Here is a 20,436-nt window from a genome sequence, read left to right on the forward strand (position 1 = left end):
AGGATAAGTATCGATACATCGAATTGCATTATTTGCAAGTTTCCAGTTTCTACACCAGTCGGGGTATGTGGCTCAGAGTGAACAAGAGAATTTCGTATTATACTTACTCCTAGTGTCCTTACTCTAGATAATTGTGTACTAATTTATTATGATTTTTTTTATTTTGGAAGGGGGCATTTGATGAACAGTTTTCATATACCAGTTCCAAAATTACCTCTCTCCACCTTTTTCTAGTGTTCAAATTTCCCTCCTCCAATCCATGCCTTTCTCGCACGCCCTCTTCTTCTCTGTTCTTCCGGCTTGCAGTCCATTATTTGACTAAGCCACCTATTTGTTTCCATCTTCATAAGGTGGACTAACCATTGGAGGCTCCTTACCTCGATGTGTGGAGCAGATTGATTTCAGAGCCAACTTGTCGCCGAATTTCGACGTTAGTAACCCTCAGCAACCTAGACACCCCACAGCTCCGTCTTCAGAATTTCTTTACTGCTGCAAGCAATCTTTGCTTCAGTTCCAGAATTCAGAATGCTAATCATTCTTTTTCCTTGATTTATTTTCACGAAGACTTCTCTCTCAGTTGTTCCATTTTCTGAAAAACCACACTCGGAGGTATTTTATTTCTTCTCTTCTTAACAGGTTCCAATCATTTACATCGTGTGGGTTTACATGTGAATTTATCGCCAAGTATTCTGTCTTCTTCCTTTAACAACCAGGTTGCCTTCGAAATATGCTTCAAGGATACAAACTATAGTCTGAGTATATGTTTAATTCTATTATGTTTATATTTCACGTTAATATCATGTCTGGCTGTAAAGAGTTATGTCACTGTCTTGCAGTTTAGTAAAAAATGTGTGTGTGCTATTTCTAACTATGTCCTTGATGTAAAAAGAGTCGGTATTTTTGTGAAGCGTCTCGATATCAAGTGTACCTGGGTGAGTCGGTGGCTAGTCTTAAGAATTTGTTCTTTATGATTTGGAGCTTTTTTAACTTGGTTTTACAGATTAGGTTCCATGCAGGGCAGGCATATAGCAACATTGGTCTTACAATTACACGGTTAACTAATGAGCCGGCCCAGATACTTAAATTCAAGCTTAAATTTTGAGTTACCATTGTAAAATTAATGAAAAAATAAGGAATTCTCGTCTAGTTTCACCAAAAATATTGGGATTTCTGCTTTAGTATGTCAATAATTAAGCCAAAGGTGCAATGTATACACAGGGTAGACGAACATATGATTACATCTGAAAACTGAATGGAAAAATAAGAAGTCCTCTTCCAGAGAACAATGAAAGAGAAAGATTGCAAAAGAATGAAGAAAGAAATCTCAATCTTTCCAGTCAAACTAGACCAGAACTATTTATTTTTTCATTAATTTTGCAATCGTAACTTCAAATTCGGTCTACTCAGGGTGAATAATCCACAGTTGGATTAATTATTAATTCACAGAAGTTATAATCTAAGTCTTACCAATCAAACTAGAAGATAATTACCAATTTTGTCATTAATTTTGCAATCGTAATTTCAAATTCGGGCTACCCTGTGTGTACATTCCATCTCTGACTTAAAAATTAAATTTATAAAGCTGAAATCTCAATCTTCCCAGTAAAACTAGGCAAGAATCCCTTATTTTTTTCCATTAATTTTGCAATTGTAACTTCAAATTCTGGGCTATCCAGTGTGTAACCACCTCCGGCTTAGTATTTTTTATATTGCAGAAATCTTAATTGTGGCTGTCAAACTAGACGAGAATTCCTTATTTTTCCGTTAATTTTGCACTCATAACTTCAAATTCGGTCTAACCTATGTGTATAATCCGCCATTGGCTTAGTTTTTAATGCACTGTAGCAGAAATCTCAATCTTTCCAGTCAAACTATGGGAGAATTCCTTATTTTGTAATTTGTCTTGCGCTCTTAACTTCAAATTTGGGCTACCCTGTGTGAACAATCCACCTTTGGTTTACTTCTCGAAGCAGAAAGCTCAATTTTTGCAGTAAAACTAATCCATAATTCCTCATTTTCCATTCATTTTGCAATCATAACTTCAAATTAGTGCTACCCTAATTAGGGCTATGTGTACATTCCACCTATGGCTTAGTATATAATGTATAAAGCAGAAATCTCAATCTTTCAAGTAAAACAAGATGAAAATTTAATAATACTTTCGATACTTTTGCAATCGTAACTTCAAATTCGGACTACACTGTGTGTAAAACCATTAGCTTTGCTATTATCCACTGAAGCAGAAATATCTATCTTTGCAGTAAAAATAGAAAAGGTTTCAGTGTACTAATAATTAGACCAGTGGTGGAGGGTATACACAGCAGGCCCAACGTCAGCAGCACCGGCATACCCCGAGCAAGTTCCGGGGCCCACATCCCTTCTGGGAACCCCTCTAGAGTGGAAGACCCAGAAGGAGTGATTAAAGCGAATCAAGAAGGTGAATAACAAGGAACACTGTTTTAAACAGAATGACTGCCAAAGAAGACGACGGCTATTTTTCAGAATATCGACTGGGGGTGTGGGCTATTTATTAAGATCGTTTTATTTACCGAATAATTTTTAATCTTGTTACAGATTTTCTACACAAAGGGGCCAGCTGAGGCTCTGTCGCCCAAGGGTCCGCAAAAACCTGGAGCCGGCCCTGTTCTGAAATAATGGTACGTACCGCAAAGGGGCTTGTTTTCATCGAATAATTCTATTGAATACATTCTATAAACTGCCTTAAAATAAATTAAATTTTTATTTAGAATTTTGTGTTTAAAGATTGAAGTGAAGAGAAAAGGGACAAAATACAATTTTGGGGGGAAAATAATCAATAGTATTTTCCAACTAAATTAAAAGGTGAATTTTAACCTTAAACTTTGTATTAACCCTCCCCTTGGAAAATGCTGTAATTTGAAATAATGATTCAATTACATTAAAACTAAATGAATTGGTTCAATTGTAAAATTAGTTTAGAAAAATAGTAGTAATAAGTAATGTTGAAAGAAGTTGATGTTTTTGATCTGACTTATTTAGAAATTAAATTACATATTTAACAAAAGTTAAATACGTCTTCATTAGACAATATTGTATTAAAAAATCACAACAATTTGACTTGAACTTTTAACTTAAAAAGGTATAAAATCTGTGGGAAATATTGTTTTTGTCTTTCCCTTGATAAATTGATTGATGCTGCTATCGATGTGATGTTGGGCTATTAAGTAAATGAAATTCCTTACAAGAATAGTGTAAGAGGTTGTGGTTATTGAACTTTGGGTTGTTGATATTAACTGAATTGGAAGATGCAATGCTCCAGTTTCTCTTTTAATTTTATAAAAACTGATTATTGTGTTTAAAGATGTGCTCTTTAAAATTTTCATTTGCTTTGCACCAAATGTATTTGTGCTAAAAATTTAGTTACTGCTTTTCAGAAGGTAATGTTTCTTAGTCCCCCCTGATAATTTGTTTTTATGTCGTTTTGACTAAAATTAAACTTTCTGTTATTGTTTTGAATCTCTTTAAATGTGAACTATTTAAAATTATATCTGTGAAAAGGTAACCGTGCTTATGTGAAGTGTGATCATTTTTATTACGGCCTCAGATTTGATAGAAGTGCCTTTCGTAATTTTATTGTTTTTTATATTAATTTACATGCAATTTGAAGATACAGTTTTTGTAATTTTTTGTTTTAGAAAAGTAAGCTTGTGAAAGCTATGATTGCGAATTATGTATGGTCTTTCGGATTACGAAGTGAAGCCGGCGATGGAGACAGAATCAATGAAGTCAGCTTTAAGCGAGCATAGCTCCAGATCTAAACGTTCTCGAACTCATAGTCACAGAAATTCCACAAGGAATCAAACAAAAAATTTAAGGCAAGACTTTAGGAATAAATTGTAATTGTTTTAATGATAATTCGTGGTTTTTAACTAAGTGTAATTTATAACAGGAGTCATAGTCGTGACGAAGATAATATGGCTCCATTTCAAACTGCTGTGACTGTAGACGAATCTCGTAATGGGCAAGAAGTTATTGAAGTTCAAATTTTACCCCAGGTGACAAAACTTTACTTAAAGGTTTCAGCATCATTTAAGATTGTGTAGTATTTTGTACACTAATAGACCCTATGATATTATTTTTCTCAAACTGGATCAATTTTAAGAATTCATTTACAACAGAAAGAAACGCCTCCTACGCTTAGAAGCTAATAATACATTATAAAGGCCAATTAGCGAACTGGTTAACAAAAAAATAGTTTTTTAGTAATTGTTATTAATGCATTTTTTTTGTTACAAAATATAATCTAAAAAAGTTGATATTATCAGCATGAACTTTTAAAGCGTGGTAAGGTTCGCGCAGTGTTGGATAATTTTGCTGATTTTATCCATCGAAGCACGCATGTTTTTTGTTGCCCTAAATGTTTCGGATTATGTCAGCAAGTGTAATGTGATTCGGAAAAACTTGAAAATCAAGTTGGAGTTGATTAAACAACCTCTCTTGATGGATCAAAATCCAAAATCGGTCTGGAATATAAAAAAGATGCATGTTGCGACGATTAAAATCAGCGATAGCATGACTTGTTCTCATGAAAAAATTCTTTGTTTTAAAATGTGTAACCTAAGTAAAGTTAAGGCACAATAAGTGCCGTGGGGGCATAGGTCCGGTCCCTTTTCTAGTATAAAGTTGAGCTTGCAGCCAAATAATTTCGTTTTCTAATAATATAATTTCTATTTCTTCAGACCTTAATGTATTTTTCATTATAGAGAACATAGTTTGCAGATATGTAAATGTGTTTTATAAGTTATATTTCAATCTTTTTGTGTGTAGCGTTCAGATGATTTATATCTCCCTTTTTGATTTTTTTCCAAATAAACGAGACCATACATTCGAAACAGGGTATACTAAACATTAATGACCGAAATTGCAAAGAGGTAGTAATGTACATTTTGCCTTTTATCCTTTAGATAATTATCCTATTTCTTGATTTGACGTTTTCTTATTTACTGTTCACACGTATTTATTTTTTATTTTTCGTATGTTTCAATGTAAAATGGTGGATTCAGAAAAAAATTTCGCATCACTGAAGGTCTATCGCCCGAAACCAAAGAAGGAAACTGCCCGAGAGACAGTTCAGCAAGAAGTATTTTTGTTTACCTTGTCCAGCTATGTTCAATTGACAATCCAATCACATTATAAAATGTTACTACCATCGAGATTATTGATTAGCAACTACTTTTTGCTCCATGCTTAAGAGAAACAATGGAAACATCTACCACCTTTCATTTGTACTTCCTGTTTTACGTCAAGAATAGCAAAGGGTTTGCTGTTTTCTGTAAAGCCGAATCGTAGTTACCTTATCGTTAATACCACGATTTCACATGGAAGGATAATAGGCTAGTTTCTATTTACCGTGCCTTCTTTCTGTCGAATCTTCTCTGTTAACGATGGCAGCGATGTGATACATGTAAGTACTCAGTCTGCAAGAGTCAGAGGTGGTTTAGTGTTATCATTATGACAGTAGATTTGAAAATAGATGCAGAATGCTGAATCCAGATCTTACAGCTGAAAGAGGTCCATTGAGAGATCAATACATATCTATTGTCGTCAGTTTGTTTTTGCAAGTAGGAGTATTGTATCTAGGTTGGACATAATCACCTGAACAAAACTTTGCAATAGATTGTCTTGATTTGTCCTATTTGACTTGTATCATTACTGAAAGTAAAATAAAAGTTAGTAATTGCCTGTTTTTTCAGGCAAAGTTTAAGGTCTAGACCTGTAACCTATCAATATGGATGTCACGTTTTAATTTTTTTCCAGCTGATTAAAAATAGGTACATGTGGGACTCCACCTAGTACTCTCACTTACTGTCTGCTTTGCCAGTAACAATAACTAATACCCCAAAGCTGTCCCTATGTATCATAACTGTGTTGAATGAAACAGTAAGAGTTGTTTTTTTGACCAGTGTCATTGTTACCTGCAATTTTCAATAAAATATTAATAGTTTTAGAAGTAAGCAATTAGTAGAATCTGCTTATATGTTCATTCATTATTTCTTGAACAATTATGAACACATGCCACCTCGACGGTTATAAAATTATATTTTAGCTGACCATAGTAAAAACTTATTAGCAGACTTCAGTCTGTAGTGGTCTGTATAAAAAGTTCACAATATGAAAGAAGGAATCAGAGAGTTTTTGGAATATTTATTATAATCATTTTGGGTGCAATTTCTAAACAGTTTTCTACACTTTAAAAAGTTATTTCTGCTCAAGAGGGTTGGTACCAACCTTAGCTTTTCCAGCTTTCATTTCTGTTCAGAGGGTTTATAAATGAAGTTGATAAGAAAAAAAAATAACCATCATAATGTTCAGGGTGCTTGTGAGTCCACTAATATATACTTTTATTTTGTACATTTTAATTAACTCACTGCCAGTTCTCCCACCACTCCAAATTCAGACTACAAATGTATTTTAAACATCAAGCAATATTAATGCGAGAATAATCAAGACTACCAAAATAAAGCGAAATGTTGATATAATAAGGGTAATTACAGGAAAAATTCTGAAACCCTCTCTCGATGTATGTTTGCTCCCATTCTCCAAATTTTGACAAGATGTAGACAGACCGAACGTTTGGATCATCTTCCGTCCCTTCCTTTTAAGTTATATGTACTGTAAATCGAATTTTCATGAAAAATGTTTTAAGGAGCGATTTGCGCGGAAATTTCAAAATGCTGAAAAATTGTGATGACACTTCCGGTTCCCACTTTTTTTTAACTTTAAAAACTTAATGGGTTACTTCCGGTTGGCCGATTTTGAGAAAACCTTATTGTGGTGTACTCTGTTGGCATCTAGGCGAAATATCCAATTCTGCGAGTTTTCGTTTTTTGGTAACGAGGGTATACACACATACCAATTCGTAAAAACCATTTTTTCGGACTCAGACATCCTAAAAAAGGGTATTTCATTTTCAGTGAAAAGTCTAAATTGAAAATCTGTACGTTTACAATAGGTTTTACTTAAAAGAGTAAGAGAAAGTAAAAAGGAGAGGTATTTTGCTCTGGAAAGGCTGAATGGCTTACGCTCTGGATTACTTCCCCGAGATACTGGATTCGATTCTTGACGAAAGAACTGCCTTTAAGGCGGCAGTAGTGCACTGAACTAGGCTCCGGGCGCCAGTACCCGCAGATGTAGTCTCGCCTTAAAAAAAAAAAAGATTTTAATAATATGTAGTCATTATTAATAAACATAGTGATGAAAACATTACATGACAGTTTTCAATTGAAGTATTTAAATGACCGTTTATTTGTAAAGTGGCCCAAGTTTTTTTTTCTAATCTTTTATTGAAAATTACTAGTGTAACAAGCAAATGTGTTGCATGATAATAAAAATATCAGGGAATACGAGTGGAGAAGGCACCCTGTAGTGCCACTCCAACATCATGGCATATATTAGTCTGCTCTTATGATGAAAGTAGTTCGCGAGGCTATCTTCTCTTCAATGTTCTTAAAGGATCACCTGGTATTGCAGAAGAAGGCTGGTGAGCGATTAGAGGGTTGGGATGAGCTGCTGTAGAAGAATGAAATTTTAAGAAACGAGTATTCGCACGATCTATAATGAAAGAGATTTTGAGGTCATTATGAATGGTGAGGTTTGAAATATAGAATGGAGCGTTAAGTAGTTTTCGTAGTATTCTTGACTGTAACGTCTGGATGCGTAGAGAGTTGGATCGTTTAATCGATCTCCATACCTTCGATGTCGTATGACCAAATTGGTCGCTGTAACAGAAGAGCCTCTTGTTATGTAGGTTAAGTTTCGATCGTTTGTCAAGTAGTCTAGCGAGAAGTTTGGAGCGTTGGTTAGTTTCTTGTCTTTCCAGTCTAATATGGGGATCGTTTTAATAAATTTAAAAATATTGGTGACTGATAGCATAGTATAATGTTTTTGGGTTTCTAAGAGTTTACATCAATTAGCATAATTTTATGGTAACGGAATCGCGAGACATTAATGTCTGGATTTTAACTAGCTGCGCTTTATAAGTAAAGTTGTTTTTTCTAAAACAAATATATTCAATTACTCGTGTAGTATATTTTATTCGTACATTGCAAACACTAACAGGGAGGTGCTTTGAAGGTGCGCCATTGCTATAATTATATTAAAATTATATATTTAAAGAAGTCAAACATAAAGCTGTGATCTCGTAATAGACCACATCCGTAATAGACGAGCGGTTAAGAGGCGAGACCTGCAAAGCTAATATGTATTATGGTACTGGGTTCGATTCCCGGTCTGTAGGCCTTGGATTTTATTTAAAGGTTAATAAAAGAAATGTATAGTAAAGTATGTTTGCTAGTCGTCTCCGTTCACGACACCATATTGGAGGTTGGACGTAAAGCGCGTCTGAAAAAAATAGGCAATTACTTTACATTACTTTTTACTGTGATCTCATATTATTGTATTGCTTAATATTCGCCCTATACATTTGAAACTCTCAAAATGGGAGGGACTTAAGTCACTTTCAAAATAAACATTATTAATCATTTCATTAACCAGCAAAGTTTCGTTTTACAATATCTTAGTGATTCTAAATATATATTAACTACAATTTGCTTCATAATGAAAAGATGAGATCGAAATATAAACATTGAAACAGCGAGCTTTTTTTTCCGCTCAAATAAAACTAAGCAAAGCGAAAAATATTATTTTTTATTTATTTATCTTTACCATGCTATAACTAAAATTACAGGATGATAACTGGGGTGAGAATACCACAGCAGTCACTGGCAACACGTCTGATCAATCTGGTTCAGTAGAAGAGGTGAGCCTATGGCCAAGTGAGCCCGATACAGGTCTTTCATTTACTTGTACTCGTTATGTGGCCACAGTTATAGTGGGTCTGCTGTCAGCAGTAGCATTTATCAGCCCTATATTAATGCTTATACTACCGAAAATAGGTTTGTTGTTTTTAAATGTATTAGTTTTAGATTAGTATTAAAATAAATTAATACAGATTGAAATTTTAAACTAAAACTTTATTTTTAAATATAAACTTTCAAATTAAAAATGAAAGTATTATCATGGAAAGTGAATTATGAACAACTTTCTTGAAAAGTCTAAGAAATATTATATGTTGAGTTTAACCATGATGAAGTTTTCTTATACGAAATTTGTTGTTTGTTGTTGGCAGACGACAAGCATATATCCAAAACTACCTCTAAAGAGTATTCAAGCTCACCATCGCTAATGGTGATTTAATAATGTCATGATATTGAGTAGTTTTAGTTTTGGGTAGCTCGTATATATTTAAATAAAGAAATATTGAAATATATTTAAATATTGCTATTGTGAAATTAATATTAAATATTTGTGAATGAATCTTATGGAACAATAATCTTACAAGCTTACATTACAATAAGCTTACAAGTGAACCGTTATAGTATAGTTGATAGTAGCAGAATCCTTAATGCTTGCATGGATGTTGAGAGCGTTTTATTTTAACTAGGTTCATCTGCCAGCTTCATCAGTCGGATGCATGTGTTTTTTTATGATATTTTATTAGTAAATTAATGATAAATTGATCAACTAGAATATTAAATTTCAATAATTCTATAATATTTCAATAATTATTATATTATAACTATTTCAATAATTAATATATTATAACTATTTCAATAATTATTATATTATATTATAACTATTTCAATAATATTATTATCCGAAGGTAAATCATTAAAAAGTAGACCAGTTTTTAGGAGAGATCCAATAAAAAAAAATAAAAAAATAAAATTTAAAACCTATCGTTGTTGAGTCACAACAAGTACAAATTCCACAAGTATAAGTTTTTTAATTTTTTTTTTTTACAATAATTATTTTTGCATTTTATAGCAACTTATTAGATTAATATTTAAGAAGTTAATCTGCTGCCAATGACCTTAATCACATTTTATTCATTAAGATTATTTCCATTTTATGTAGACATTCAGTCCTTTTAAAATGTTTTTTTATTATTGGTAGTTGTAATATTTAATGTTATTTCATAATGAGAAAGAAGCTATATTTTTAAGAATAATCTAAATAAACTTTGAATTGCAGTTGCATAGTTGGTATATATTTTGAATAGGTAGTAGGTTCACTTCATAAATGAAATGATTTGAGATATTCATTTAAGTCTACTTCTTGTACTTGTTTCAGACATACTTCTGATTTTGACCGACCGGGTAGAAATACTCGTATTTCTGTACTATTTTAACTTCTCATCGAAAATTCTCGAATTGACTTGAAGAGAGAATTTACCCACAATTAATCCCGTTGGGAGGAAAAAAAGCACTAAAGGTGTCTTGGCGCCTCTGTGGGTATCTCTGCTTAACAACCCTTAACACTGTCTCATTTAACATTCATACACGAAATATAGGACCTACAGAGTAGTTGATAGTTACTTGGCTTTAGCGCTTCTATGGAAAACTTATTATCATCACACTCAGACACATAAATATACAATTACAATTCGTACTCTACAGACGTCTACATTCTAGAAAATACATTGACTCAAGGGAAATACATAGGTTTTTTTTAGGTTACTCTGTGTATTATGTTTTGCAGCCACAATCTTTCTGCCAATTAAACTATTTCTCTATTTGTAACCAAAATTGTTTAAGTAAAAAAAAAAAAATCTGAATTTGCTGAGTGCGTTAGAAGAACCTTTGTTGCTATTGGATCTCACAAAGTACCGAAAATTTGTGCTTATTTGACATTTGTTGTGAGCATGTTATTATCGATAAATTATCTTATGATTTTATAAGCAATGCTAATTAAACGGTATTATTTGTTCAAATTTGTTTTTCAGGTTTTTTCCCAAAATTGGGAGCAAGTTTAAGCGCGGTTGAAAGAGAACAGCTTCTGTCTTGTGGAGCTGAATGCAAAGGGCTATTGGTTTCCCTTTGTTTCAAACTATTTTTATTGGTAGCTGGAGGTTGGGCAGTGTTCATCAGGAAATCTCGAGCTACACTACCGTCTGTGTTTATGTTCAGAGCTGCAGTATTAATTCTAATATTTATTTGTTGCTTTACCTACTGGCTCTTTTATGTCATTCAGATTACTGAAGGTTCGTTGAATTTACATTATTATTATTAATAATTCTAACAAAATTCGTTATGAGTAATGTTTATCTTCAAAATAACTGTTGAAAATACAATTTTTTAGTCATTTTAATTATGAATTACGGTTTAATATATGAAAAAATTGTCAAGTAAATTATTTATTTTAGGGGCTCAGCAGTCCGCCACGGGTGAAGAGTTTTTGGAATACAGAGCATTGGTTGCATATGCTTCAAGTTTAACTGATACATTACTATTTATTCATTACTTGACAGTTATCTTAATTGAAATCAGACATTTACAACCTGTATACTATATAAAGGTATTTTTGTGTAGATTAGATTTGTGCATTTATTGTAGTTTAATTAGAACGAAATTTAAACCCACATTAACCGTTTTAGGTAGTTCGAAGCCCAGACGGTGAAAGTAAATCTTATGCTATTGGACAGCTTAGTATACAGAGAGCTGCTGTTTGGGTATTGGATAAATATTATACTGAATTTCCAATTTACAATCCATATCTAGAAAGAATTCCTGTATCAAAATCTCGAAAGCCAGCGTCAAGTTTTAAATATTACGAAGTTGATGGTATCAATAATTCAACTTTACAGGTACTTAAACTAATCAATCACATCTTTTTCCGTAATATTTAGCTACTATTTTTTTCGTGAAAGCTTTGAATTATATTTTTGCAAGAATTATGGAACATGATTTCATTATTTATTCACCAGAGTCAGACACGAGGGATTATGAATTCGCATTCAACAAGAAGAAGAGATTCAAGTCATAATGAACGATTTTATGAGGAACATGATTACGAACGAAGAGTTAAAAAGCGAAGAGCCAGATTGATAACAGCCACGGAAGAAGCTTTTACTCATATTAAGAGACTTCATTGTGAACCAGGTATCTACTACTTTTTGTAGGCATAAATATTAATTTCAATTTTAAAATTTTGTCTAAAAGAATTTGAATGAAATTAATTGAAAATCTTGTCTATTTAAATACTTCCTCCAATTTTGGGCACAAATTATTTAAAATGTTATTTTATTGTTATATTCTTTTACGACTTTGGTGCAGTGGTCGTGCGAATGGATTTAGCAAGTAGGTCTTTAGAGCGAGAACTGCGTACATAAATTTATTAGAAGGCATATGCTTTCACCCCTGTTCATTAAACCTACTTAATGCGGCGAGCCTCCTACTCACTTTTTCTTTGTGTGTGTGTGTGTGTGTGTGTGTGTGTGTGTGTGTGTGTGTGTGTGTGTGTGTGTGTGTGTGTGTGTGTGTGTGTGTGTGTGTTATCCAAAGAAGAAATACCAATATATTTGCATAGAGATATTTCTTTAGAATATAGTTTTTTTTCACATTACTAATAAATACCTTAAAATGCTTTTTTAATGGTTTTAAAACGAAATGCTACGTGTTGAAAACCAGTTTACTGCTATCTTGAGACTTCCTCCACGAATAACTATGCTTGAACACCTAATGTTTGGTTCATTATTGAAATACAATTATTTTCTCCAGCAATGTCTCACTTGATATGCAGGTGCCGATGTAACTTTCATTTGAATGCCGGCACACACATCTGATTACCTCAGGGTAGCCCCCCAAGATCTTAATCTCCTGTTAGCTGGGCGATTCATACTGTCAAAGATTTAATACCACTACCTTGTTATGTGCTGACTGCTCGACTCAACAGCGCTTATATCGCGTAGGTGAGTGTTAAAAAAGAGAGGCTAAAAGCCAGTTCTTACGACCTGCATCATCTATGATGTATACTTCCTGTTTTTAGTACTTCCATCAAATAAAAAAAAACAAATTTTAATAAGAAGAGATGTAGATATTCGATGGTACACTTAGGAAAAATATAATGGAAAATATCTGTCATTTAATATTGTATTATTTTTAATTTTTCAAATTTAATTCTGTACTCTAAAATATTTCCATTTATCACTAATTGTAGATGTCAAAACCAAACAAGGAGGATTGCCGATGGACTCTCATGAAGCTGCTCAAGCTGTATTTCCATCTCTTGCTAGAGCTTTGCAAAAGTACTTACGAGTAACCAGACAACAACCTAGACATAGTGTAGATTCCATTTTGCAACATTTAGCTCAATGCCTTGGTCATGATCTGTCACCTAGAGCTTTTCTTGAAAGATTTCTTCAACCGGCCCCAGTTCTGCAGGTATGTAATATTTTATTTAAAGGAGGACTTTTAAAGTTGTTTTGAAAGAGAAAACTGTTGACCACTATCTGTACTCTTGCTGGTCTCGCCCCTTAATAAAAGAGCCCCCTTTATAAAGAAAGCTGTATTTAGCGGTAAGAAGTTGTCAGGCTTTACACCAAGATATTTCAATAGACTTGAAAGATGAGGTTGTTCAGGAAAATACTTCATTGGAATTCTTGTTGTTGTACATGTTATTGTTTTGTTTGTAGTTTTATTTGTTAAGGAAGGAATAAAATAGCGGGGCGGGACGTGTGCCCCGTGGCGACGCAGCCAAAAGAGGTTTATTGTGCCCCCTTTGGATCTAGTAGACGTAACCTCCCCTTCTAAAGAGGTCTTTCCCTACTAGTTCTTTTTACGCTACTACTCCTTTGGTCTCAAAGATCCAAAGGTTTCATAGCGCAATCGGAACAACAAGTAAGAGGCCGTTTCCTCCTCTTGCTGACACAAACTGCACAATGGATCCGAGCTAATAAGCCCCATCTTAAACGCATGCTTCCTACCATGCCCTGTGAACAAGCCTATGACCAGAGTAATCTGATTTCTACCCAAGCACAGAGTCACACTTTGGCTCCTCTTTGTTTACGCAGCCAAGGCATCAAATTTTTGCTGTGTTGGACCCTTGTACATTTCACCAAGTTCTTTTCATATTCTCTCCAGATCCAGTCTTTGGGGGACACACGAATTGCACCCTTGGTGATTCCCAGGTACTAGGGGTCTTTAGCAGTCTAAAGACCCTCAAAATCAACAGACAGGCCAGTCTCTGCACTCTGGTAGAGCCTTGATGGCCACCTGTTGTTCAGTCTTCCGCCACCATACTACCTCACCGTAGGTGATAATAGGAATGACTAATCGTGTATAGAGCCAGTGAGGCGCCACGGTAGGCGAGCGGTTAGAGACGAGATCTGTAAAGCTAATATGTATAGCTTTTGATTTTATTTAATGGTTAATAAAAGAAATTCACAGTTAAGTTTGCTAGTCGCCTCCGTCTACGACACCTAATTGGTAGTTGAACATAAAGCCCGTCAGAAAAAATAGGCTATTATTTACTTTTATAGAGCAAGTGGCAATAACCAATTTTCTATGATCTGGAGTGCTTTCTGCATGAACTCAGCAACGATTATCTCGTGCCTGCCCTTGACCACAGAAATATCATGTGCGTATCCCAGGGCCGAGAACCCACGAAAGTCAAGCATCTAAAGATAGTCGTCTGCGAGCATGCGCCTCACGAGCGGAGATAGGAGGACCGCCCTGAGAGCATCCCCTGGCAGTCGTTTTTCCCATCGTGAGGGGGGATCAACGGTCAGTGGCAGACACAGGAAGGCTACATTACAATGGGGGGCGCCCGGTGCCCCAAGGTGATCTTTACCGCACTTACATTTTACTACCCTGAACGCATTCAGCCTCTGCACGAGTCCCCATCCCTGATTCCCTGATTCCGAGGGGGAATCAGGAAAGGATAGACAGGATCAAAAGAAGGATAGAAGCAAGGATTAGCAGTGAGGGTATACCACAACTGTGCCCTATATGTATTGGGGTGTTTCAGTGTAATGTTACTCATGTTAAAGTTGTTAGGCTGGGATACCCACAAGGACGCCAAGGATAATCCACTTCCCCCTACAGGGAGTTTTATATGTTAATTTCCTTTATATTTTAATTTACTTTTGCTCATTTAAATTGATATAATGAAGTGCATTTAAATTAACCACACGTGTACTATTTATAATGAAGCGTGTGGAAAATACACTCTCGTTAAGTAGAGGTATTATGAGGTGGAATGGACATATCTACAGATCATCTCGTAAAAGTCACTTGTATGGAGTCTCAGGGGACCCAAGCGGATATTTCCGATAAAAATCCAAAAATTTGATACCATCTCATTACTTCTTACCTAATATAACAATGCAATTGGATTTTTTTCGAAAATGCTCAAATAACTTTCATATAACTGGGCTAATCATAAAAATCACATTTTGGCTAGACGTATTTCTTGAAATTCTAAAGGTTTAAGGTATGATTGAATAATTGAAACCATATTTCTGACTTTAAAGGAGGCGCTGTTAACAATGTTGTGTTCACACTTTATTATCAAACTTTGTTAATTTATGGCAAGTCTTCTCCCTCTAGGTTAAAGGTCATTAAAACATTTTAGTTATTGCTATAAGTGGATTTCAAGGTTTTCAATCAGATTTTATTCAGTCGTTGATTTTATCCATGGATGTAGGCATATTTTCTTCAATTTTACCGTTTTGGATTAATTCTTTAGTTTGGAGTGGAGAACTTGATGTCCAATATCAAAGCCTTTGCCAACACTACACTTTTTGGCTCCCACATTTTTGTTATCATGTCCTAAAAGTGATGTTCATCCTAATCTACTTTATCACTTATTAAAAAATTAAAATGTTATTAAAAAAAAAAAATTGGTTAAACATATTTGGTGGTTTAATCCAAATGCTATATCGTGTATTTTTCGAACAATCTTTGATCGATAAGGTTAAATATCAATGTCATTGATATTTAAGGCTAAAATTTTGGACATAGTTAAATTTTATGAATTGTTTTCACTAGACTATTGTATGAAGTTGTTAAATTTACTGAGGCCTAAAGCTGATTAAAATAGATGTCTGTCTTGTTTAACATAATTGCAAAAAAAGAAAATTAAGAAAGTTCAAATTTGTGATTAATTAACATTTGTAATCGAAAGTTTCAGTTGATTAAACAGACTTATATTATTTTTGTGAGATTTTCTTAAAAACTAGCAAACTTTTTTTTTAATTTGTTAAAACTCACTTGCTTATTAAATAATAATAGTTCTTTATTTTTATTTATTCATTTTAATGTTAGTTATTTCAAATAATTCTAATGCAGAACGAAAAGGAGCAAAAAGAAGTGCAATCTTGGTCATTGATATGCGAAGATTTACTCTCTCGTCCATTAAGAACAGGTACAGTATTTCAATTACGTCAAAACGATGTGTCTTTATTGTGCACCATATATTCATTACCACATCTCAACGTTACCGAGGAAATTATCGATCAAAGCACCAATAGGTTTGTACTTCGCTTGAATTCAGAGACCTCAGTTTGACCCAACGATTTAACCAACTGTCATACAAGATTTATATGACAACCAATTTAATTTGTGTGATAAATCCCAATTCATTATATGTTACTTTATAATACTCATTAATTACCCAAATTAGTTTTTTTTTTTAAATACATAAAACTAAAATCTACTACCCTAAGTATTCGTAGTAATTGCCGATTAAAAGAAGTTTTTGCCCATTTTTTCTTAGGTCTGTCATAACCCTGTCCATTGATTTTAAAAATGGGATTTTAATGAGATGCTACTAAAATTTTAAAAGTTTTTTTTTTTAATTCCATACGTTAAATGAAAAAAATCAGTTGAAATAAAATTAATTACAACTTTTTGTGGAAAAATCCTACATTTTACTGAGATTTGATGCAGTTTCTTCTGCTCATAATATCGAAGGATTCAATATTAGTGATTTTTTATAAAAAAAAAACAAAAAAAAAACTAATTATCGTGTTAAACGAAGACTAGCTCTTTAATGGGGAAATTATACTTCCACATATTCTGTGACAACTGAATATGGAAGTTAGGGTTTTCTATCGGGTAAGTTAGAGACCCACCTCGTAGCTTGGCCCTTCCTATCTTAGGGCACTTGTCTCAAATATTAAATTATATTAACTTTGTTTTAATAATGGTTGTACCTTTATACATTTAAGAAAACTTTGTTGTAACAGAAAGGGTTTTGGCGATAGTTCATAGGAGAACTTGTTGTTTTTATTAAAGTTTCATCACTGGCTGTAGCAAATAACAGAAACATGCCTGTTTTTCAGGCATTGTTAAGAGTGGGATTTTGATTTGCCACTCCTTCAATATTTTTTTATCCTTATTACAAAGTAAACAAAATTATTGAGTAAGGTGTCAGATATTGAACATTAATTCAAATTTATTTTAATTGTAAAACCCTTTTATAATTTTAAATCTTTTTAGTAATTCTTAGCATGGCTAATAAAACAGATTTTTATGAAAGTAATTGCGAATACTAATACGGTTAATTTTATAAATAAAATTTTATTTTAAAAGTCCATGTATGGGACAGTCCCATTTATGTTTATGATAAATCTAATGGTATGTTTACGGACGTTTATATAAATATCTGTATTTTTGAACAGCTTTTGCATACTTTATTTTTATAATAAATTTTTTTAAAAAAATTGAATAATTCATTTTAAGTAATAGTTAAAACCAATCTAGATCAATTCAATTGTAGAAGAGTTTATTTGAAAAATTGATTAATAAATTTATTTATTTTTACACTCAATTATACATTATTAAAGTCACTTAGTAAAGAATTACTATTTTTTTTAAAGAGAAATTTATGTTCTAAATTCAGAAAAAAGCTGATTTCGAATACTAAATATTATCTTCTAGCAGCTTTTAATACTGGTTTAACAATGGTTGTTGTTCAGTCTATATTTATTTAAACTATATGATTCAGAAAACTCTCATCAATTATGAAAAATAAATAATATATTCGACATTAACAATAAATAAATAAGGGAAACAATACAAAATATAAAAGATAACAAATATTTTAAACTTGTGCCTGGGTTTGTAAATAATTCAATGTATATAGAGGTATTATATCTTGATTGCTATCGTTCGTGTTTTTTCTTGATCAAATAAAATTTTAAATAATGTGTGAAACTACGAATTTGTTTGTAAATATGTCTTTAAAAAAAATAAATAATTGCCTTGATTCATGTCAAACTAGGTTATTTATATAATTAAACATCAATCAAATAATCTTGATTTGGATAAAGTATATATAATAATTAAAATATGTTTGATAAAGGAGGGAAGTGTACAAAATTTATAGCATATCATCCAAAAGTGTAACTTAATGGATTTCACTTTATAATAAAAACTAGTTCTTTATGACTTTTAATACATTAAGAACATTCATTAAAAGCTCTAATATTAATCAATGACAATTATTGTTTTTTAAAACAAATCCCTTGAGATACTTTACTAATGAACATTTCTATTTTTTATAAGTATAGTTGTAAAATTTTAATTTTTGTTTCGAGATTTATTATACTTAATTGGGGCAATAGAGAAACTCTTGTAAGTTTCTTTTGTAGAATATTTCCAATATTATTATTATTACAGTTGAACACATGCTGTAACCAAAATGCTGGATAACCAATGATTTCATCCTTCATAAAATGTCGGCTTTTATAATTCTTACAAATTTCATCCTTTCAAAAATGATCATTCAATCTCTTAAAATGGATGAAAATCCCGAACAGATCAGAATTATAAAAACATACAAGCTATGTTGGATTAAATTAAATTACTGACGATTAGAGTCCATTATCGTCAAAATAATAGTATTACAATGAACTAATCTAAATCAATAAATGATTTCTAAGAGAAAACAAAAATCCAACGCTGTTCCTATGGTTTTTGTCCTAAAATGGAACTTATATACACCACAAAATTTAGATTTTGATTAGATTTTTTGAAAATTTACAAAATACACCAATTTTGGTTCAATAAAAAGTCCTAATCTTTGAAAATCTTACTTATACAAATTTTTATAAATAAATTGAAATGCTTATATAACAATTTATTTATTCATACTTATAATACACATGATTGCTGCATATATATACTCGATTTTCAGATTGTATCTTTCTTACACTTAAATCATATTTATTCTTAGATTAATGCATTAATATCTGCATCAGTTTTATATAGCATAAGCGTATCGACACAGCTCATTTTTATTCTTATGCAAAGACATATGGTCATCTCTAAAGCTACGCTTGGCCACTTACGATTCATGTCTAGAATTTCGAAACTTATTACTTTAATTACCGTCTAATTCCTCGATTGATCATAACTATGTTGCTACAAATCAAGGCCCTTTCTTGTTATTAGCCCATTTTTTTGTATCAGCTCATATCGTTAGACACGAAATTTATGTTAATTACGATGAGTTCTGAGGGTCCTTAAAATGGAAGACTAACCGAATTATAAATGCTTCTCCACCTTTCTTCTTCCACAGTTCCTTATTTTTTATTAAAAATATTCATTTCCAAACTCACCTGTCTATTGGTAATGTGTTTCTTCCGTCTCAGATATTAGTGCAGAAATTGGTCTATGAATAGATGCCACTGCACTTACTGTTAGTTATTAAAAGTGCCAACTTCAATGAACGGTAGAGAATCCTTAAGTACTGTTCCAAAGATAGTTTGCGATCTGTTTTTAACCACTTATCTTACCTTAGTTTTCAATTAATTGCTCATTTGAACCTCGCTGATGAGTGTTATCCTGAGAATTAACCTCTGTTGCTTAGCTTTTTTTTAAATTTAATTTAATTTTATTTTCTTCCTTAAATTTTATTTTAAATAATTATTATCAAAGTCCTGTTAGGAATCGCCTAGATCTTGCAATAAATATCATCAACATATCATATGTACCGAATTAAAAACAATGTTCTTAACATATTTCCGTGGCTGATCAAGGAAAGTTCGTGAATGCATTTCATGTGAAACTTCTTTGTAAACACTTAAGAGTATACAAAAAGATTCTTGCATTGTTCTTTTAAGGTAGAATTTAAGCCAACTAGGTCGTATCGTAGCCAAGCTATCTAGTGTTTCATATCAGACTGACAACACAAATAGAAAGTGCTTGTACTTGTGGCAGAACTGACCTTACCTAGAAGAAAAATGAGTCAAAAAATCTTTGGGTATCAAGTTTGTACCTTAGGAACAACTGAAATCGGGGCGGGTATTGCTGTAATGGTCATAAGCGTGGCTTCGTTAGTGGGAGATCCCCAGTTCGAATCCGCGTATGGCTAGTTTTTATCTGATAGACAAAATTATTTACAGTAAAACTTTCGCCCCCGTCTAAGACACCTAATTGGTAGTTGGACGTTAAACCCCGTCTGAAAAAATAGGCCATTACTTTACTTTTTTACAACTGAAATCTACTTACCAAAATTCTTAGAAAAAATAAACATTAAAAAATTGCACCTTCTTCTCTAGAACGCGTAGGGAAGGGGGCTGTCCACCCTCTAAAAATCTACTCTCTAGACGTA

General features: G+C 32.7%; 1 protein-coding gene across 1 annotated transcript; it reads left to right on the plus strand.

The window, feature by feature from the left end:
* Positions 1-3,163: 3,163 nt before the first annotated feature.
* On the plus strand, positions 3,164-20,253 carry Vang (Strabismus domain-containing protein Vang). Its single transcript, XM_074138836.1, has 10 exons — positions 3,164-3,416; positions 3,675-3,854; positions 3,929-4,034; positions 8,726-8,933; positions 10,823-11,080; positions 11,243-11,394; positions 11,474-11,683; positions 11,804-11,978; positions 13,036-13,259; positions 16,167-20,253. The coding sequence occupies exons 2-10, from the start codon at positions 3,709-3,711 to the stop codon at positions 16,383-16,385; spliced, it is 1,698 nt and encodes a 565-aa protein (XP_073994937.1). The 5' UTR covers positions 3,164-3,416; positions 3,675-3,708; the 3' UTR covers positions 16,386-20,253.
* Positions 20,254-20,436: the final 183 nt, after the last annotated feature.

Source organism: Rhodnius prolixus, unplaced genomic scaffold (genome assembly GCF_049639745.1).
Source record: "Rhodnius prolixus isolate KJV_2025 unplaced genomic scaffold, Rpr scaffold_1, whole genome shotgun sequence".
NCBI lineage: Eukaryota > Metazoa > Arthropoda > Insecta > Hemiptera > Reduviidae > Rhodnius > Rhodnius prolixus.

Excerpts from the sequence above, each read along its gene's own strand:
- Vang (XM_074138836.1), top strand. The coding sequence starts at position 3,709 with ATGTATGGTCTTTCGGATTACGAAGTGAAGCCGGCGATGGAGACAGAA. Across the intron at positions 3,855-3,928 it reads AATCAAACAAAAAATTTAAG|GAGTCATAGTCGTGACGAAG; the intron begins GCAAGACTTTAG and ends AATTTATAACAG. Across the intron at positions 13,260-16,166 it reads AACCGGCCCCAGTTCTGCAG|AACGAAAAGGAGCAAAAAGA; the intron begins GTATGTAATATT and ends ATTCTAATGCAG.